At 39.0% G+C, this 5549-nt stretch overlaps 2 protein-coding genes across 2 annotated transcripts; one reads left to right on the top strand and one right to left on the bottom strand.

Annotated features, from left to right (window-relative positions):
* Window positions 1-183: 183 nt before the first annotated feature.
* On the top strand, window positions 184-3734 carry SARC_11799 (hypothetical protein; the record flags this gene model as incomplete). The annotated part of the gene is made up of 4 exons (XM_014294110.1): window positions 184-368; window positions 1603-1726; window positions 2789-2856; window positions 3525-3734. Coding segments are annotated over 4 exons (461 nt in total), but the record flags the coding sequence as incomplete, so codon positions are not given.
* Window positions 3735-5208: 1474 nt separating this feature from the next.
* SARC_11798 (hypothetical protein) lies at window positions 5209-5384 on the bottom strand (the record flags this gene model as incomplete). Its single annotated transcript, XM_014294109.1, has 1 exon — window positions 5209-5384. A coding segment is annotated over one exon (176 nt), but the record flags the coding sequence as incomplete, so codon positions are not given.
* Window positions 5385-5549: the final 165 nt, after the last annotated feature.

The following is a 5549-nucleotide window of genomic DNA, read 5'->3' as shown; positions in this document are numbered from 1 at the left end:
AAATATACATATACGTATACATATACATATACATATACATTACATGTATACATATATACACATGTGCATATATATAACACTGCAATAGGTATATACACACCATAGCATTATAAACTCATATACCCGTCTGTATATACATACACATATGTAATTTTCTCATACGTATGACTGCACCCATACCACCACAGGTGGGCAATCGCGAAACAGGCAGTGGTGATAGCGTATCGAACAGGATCTTATCTACACTATTAAACGAACTGGATGGGCTGGAGGACACTGGCCATGTGGTGTGTATAGCGGCGACAAACAGACCCGAGATGATAGATGCTGCGCTTTTAAGGCCTGGCCGATTGGGAAACCTGATCTACGTAAGTGGTAACTGTCAGAGAAAAACGTACGTACGTACGTCTAAGTATGTTTATGAGCTATGTACATGTGTGTGTAGGATGTATGTACGGTGGGGATGATAAGTATGCCACTGATGGATGTCGCCTGCCTGAGATCCGGTATCTTGGGATTGTTAGTCTGTCACGTTGACAATATATTGATGTATGTATACGTATATCACATGCAATATACATATATAATCTATGACGTATATCACATGCAATATACATATATAATCTATGACGTATATCACATGCAATATACATATATAATCTACGACGTATATCACATTCAATATACATATATAGTCTATGACGTATATCACATGCAATGTACATATACAATCTATGACGTATATCACATGTAATATACATATATAACCAATGTATGATGCTTCTAGAAATCCGCTCTAGATTCACCACAAACATGTGAACGCGTGGCGTGTTTAGAGACTAACAACAGATCCCAGATGATTGGTTGATGTTCATGGTAGACGGTAACGCTGATGTACTTCTGGGTCAATAACGCGCTAGGCCCGTGAAACGTTCTCGATTATTACAACATACTTAAACGTAAACGTCCTGTGTATATTACGGCTGCTAAAAAATGTTCGAGGGTTGCTATGGCAATGATTGTTAGTTAGCTAAGATCACGTCAGCTTGATATCGAAGTAGCATTGACGGGCGCAAGGTTGGATTAGGATTATCTTAACGTTATGGCTACCGTTTTAAAAGTATTCCATCTTAACGTTATGGATACCGTTTTTAAAATATTCCATCTTAACGTTCTGGCTACCGTTTTTAAAGTATTTCATCTTAACGTCATGGCTACCGCTTTTAAAGTAATCCATCTTAACATTATGGCTACCGTTTTTAAAGTATTCCATCTTAACGTTGTGGCTACCGTTTTTAAAATATTCCATCTTAACGTTATGGCTACCGTTTAAAAAAATTCCATCTTAACGTTATGGCTACCGTTTTTAAAACATTCCTCCCCCGATACACTCTCTCCCCTATCAGATTTCGGATCCATTCTGCGCTGCAGTGTTTTACAGTGCATTGCAGCCCCTAAACAGGACCCTGTACCCAATACAGATAATCTATAAAAAGAATAACTCTAACCACTGGAAACTCGTATATTCAAGGTATTTTTGAATCACCTCCCCAACCCTAAAACCATAAACCCTAGAACTCATATGTCCGCTCCATGCACCAGGTGCCACCCCCGTCTGAAGCTGCGCGTGTAGAGATATTGCGAATACATACACAAGACATGCAGCTGAGTGCAGACGTATCTCTTGCCCACTTAGCCGAGCTAACGCCGGGGTTTACTGGCGCAGGTACGTATCGTATGTATATACGTAAGTACGTATCGTATGCATACACGTACCTACTTGTGTTGCGTGCAGTGTCAAATCGTCCCACAGTGCTGTCAATGTATATAGGCAGTCAGTATAGGATCAGTTTGTGTTGCGAGGAAATAGAGTGGCCATGCAGCTGAGTACAGACGTATCACTCGCCCACTTAGCCGAGCTAACCCCAGGGTTTACTGGCGCAGGTAGGTATCGTATGTATATACGTAGGTACAAATCGTATGTATATAGGTACCTACTTGTGCTGTGTGCAGTGTCAAATCGTCCAACAGTGCTGTTAATGGTTATAGGCAGTCAGTATAGGATCAGTATGTGTTGTGAGGAAATAGAGTGGCCATGCAGCTGAGTGCAGACGTATCACTCGTCCACTTAGCCGAGCTAACGCCGGGGTTTACTGGCGCAGGTGCGTATGTATATTGTATGGGTGTTTGGGGTTTTCAATGTCAACTTCAACCAGTGTGGAGTTATGCTGTATCAATCATCCTGTATGTGTTTAAATCTTTCAGTATGTGATTATATTGTCTAGTGTATGTGAAGCCTTCAGTATGTATTGGAGTATTTCGGTATGTGTCTTCTATCATTTAGTATGTTTAAGAATCACTTATTTGGTTTGTAGAAGCACTCGGTAGCGAATCAATATGTGCTGTGATGAAACATATGGGCCTTTTAGCTGATTTTGGAGTCAACATTTATACAATTTTAACATGAGCAGGTAGGAGTATCTCTGTATGAGAAATTATTATAGAACCACTCCATGTTGACTGGGACTTCTGGAGCAAGTGTTTGTACCGGATGTTGTATAGCGCTCGTTCTGTATATATTTATCGCAAAGAAAAATAAAATAAACGCAATGTTTGCTTGTATGTACATACAGATCATTCTGAATATATCTATCTCAGAAACGCGAAAGTTCGCTTGTGTGAGCGCTCCATCGTATGTATTTATCTCTGAACAACGGAGGATGTCATCTGTGTATAAGACAGGTGTTGGCAGCTGACCTTGTATTACTCACCGGTATACCCTATACAGATATTGAAGGATTATGTCGAGAAGCCGCATTGACGGCGCTGAGAGAAAATATCGATGCGACGCAAGTGGTAAAAATACAGGGGGGGTTTTTTTAAGGGGGGGGGGGGGGTGTTGGCGTGTCATGAATGACATAAGTGTTTCTTACTTGAATGACGTAAGTGTTTATTGCTTGTTTGTATCTTTTTTTTTTTGTAATCTTTATTTCGATTGGATGCGTTGGAGGAGGAAAGAGAGAGAGAGAGAGAGAGTAGAGGGGTACAGAAAGGTTGTGCCTGTGTGACTACAACACTCGTTCCACAAATCCATATCACGTGTATGAGCTCAGATCTATCAGGGCTTGTTTAGATGATTGAAATCAACGAGTGGTCACCACTGCCCATTGGAGCATGCTACATCAACCCTCCACAACAACCGTCGCTCGTTGCTTATATTTGTATTGAAAACAGATGTGCCGTGGCGTTATTGCCTCTGTTGTGTATCGCTTCGGTCGAGCGTAGTACTGATGATATTAGATGTTCTGCCATGAAGAATAGGCACTGTATTTGTATCTCCTGTTCACCGCCAATCTATTTATATGGAATCTAGTTCCGCCATTCAGCAACATCCCAACTCATATCTACCCCACAGGTACTTGTATGGGTAGCGCCACTGCACAATATGAGTGATGGTCCGCATATAAGTCCCTCTGTACCCTCAGAATCTTAGACTTACCGTCCAACTTTCCCTCAAACAACAGACTCTACCGCACTTCGTGGACGTGCTTCCGTTGTTTTCGGGTAATCTCCAGGACACCGCCATGTACGAAGCCTTCGCAGGGTAGTATGTATGACCTATAAATAGATTTGTAATTAGCATTGTTCAGCGATTCAGCATTGGAACACAAAAATAATTTGTTGTCCATCCTTAATATTAAAGATTCAAACCTCTTGATATTGTCGGTATATACATCAGGTATATTAAACAAAACAAAGGTCGTATCAGTGATTTGCAGGTTGCTAGACTGTCTGTCACCCACATTCGAAAAGTTGAATGTATTTCTATTGTAATTATGTATTTGGAAGTAGATTGCTATTCTATTGCTAGTATGTATTTGAGGGTAGATTGTATTTCTATTGTAAGTATGTATTTGAAAGTAGATCGTATTTCTATCGGAAATATGTATTTGTCAGTAGATTTTTGTGCTACTATATGTATTTGGAAGTGGATCGTATTTCTACTCTATGTATGTTTTTGAAAGTAGATCGTATTTCTATCGGAAATATGTATTTGGAAGTAGATTGTATTTCTATTGTAATTATGTATCTGGAAGTAGATTGCTATTCTATTGTTAGTATGTATTTGAAAGTAGATTGTATTTCTATTGTAAGTATGTATTTGAAAGTAGATCGTATTTCTATCGTAAATACGTATTTGAAAGTATATTGTTTTTCTAGTGTATGTATTTGGAAGTAGATCGTATTTCTATTGTATGTATGTATTTGAAAGTAGATTTTTTTGAATTCCGGCATGTGGAAAATATTTTGCTCGATCTTAATACATCATCGGCATTAGAAAAGTAGATTGTTCTGTTTTTCTTACCAAAGTGTATTGATATAGGACGAATGATGAACGTGAACATGTCCTTCTCTCTCTGGAGATATGGAGACATAAATTTCACCTCCAGGGACATACGACTAAAGTGTTTACGTATGACTTGTGGAGACGCAGATATACTCCTTATTAATTAAAATGAAATACAGTTTTCATAGGGGTTTAGATTAAGTAGGCCGTTGTTTATAAATAGGCACTTCACTATGCCCGCTTACATTCTACACTTTACAGCAGTCATCCATAAGAACTTGAACTCTATTTCAAGATTGAAACCCAAAAGGGAAACAGGGTCTAGGATATAAAGTGCTACACATTCTCGAGAGGGTGCTCAGGCGGCTCAGCGGGTTTAAAAGTTCAGACTTCAGATTCAAGCCCAAAAAATAATATAAAGTTTAAACCGTGAACGGGCCCGAGGCGTTACTGCTACATCCAGGGCAATTTTTTATACAATATAACATAATCCTAACCTTGTTGAATACTCCATGTATTCTCGCGAACGAGGTCGATTCTGCGACTGTTCGTACTAGAACTTTCAAACTCACCAGCAGACTGAACTGAGGCAATATTTTGTATACTTTGACTAAACTGAGGCAATGTTATTAATACTTTGACCAAACTGAGACGATGTTATTAATACTTTGACTAACAATGGGTTTTTTTATTTCGCGTTCTAACATAACACATACATCGAAATTATACAACTCGCACAATAGATTTGCGAATGTACCGATAAGCAAGATACACAACAACACGAATGAGCAATGGTCCGTTCCGACGCGAGTTAACCCCTTCAAGGAGATGTCAATAGATAGGTCGTACACACGTTCTGTTTAATACCCCTCATTCGACCACGTGACCTTGTAGTCCGGATAAGTCTTTTCGCACTGTGCCTGAGACGTGCGGTGATTGGCGAGTCCAAAGCCATAACTAAATCCAAAGATATGGATGGTCTTCGCCTGGGTGTCATGCAGTATTCTGCCGCCGCCCTCCACACTGCATGATAAGCCTGTACGACAGGAAGGGATTATTTTAGGGTTTCGTGGTTTTAGGGTTTTAGGGTTGATACCTTTTTTATGGATATATATATATATATATATATATATATATATAATAATAATAATATANATATATATATATATATATATATATATATATATATATATATATATAT

This window comes from Sphaeroforma arctica (assembly GCF_001186125.1).
Source record: "Sphaeroforma arctica JP610 unplaced genomic scaffold supercont1.1882, whole genome shotgun sequence".
In the NCBI taxonomy this organism is placed as follows: Eukaryota; class Ichthyosporea; order Ichthyophonida; genus Sphaeroforma; species Sphaeroforma arctica.
Note: the sequence above shows the minus strand (reverse complement) of the source record. Positions and strands in the feature narration are given on the sequence as shown.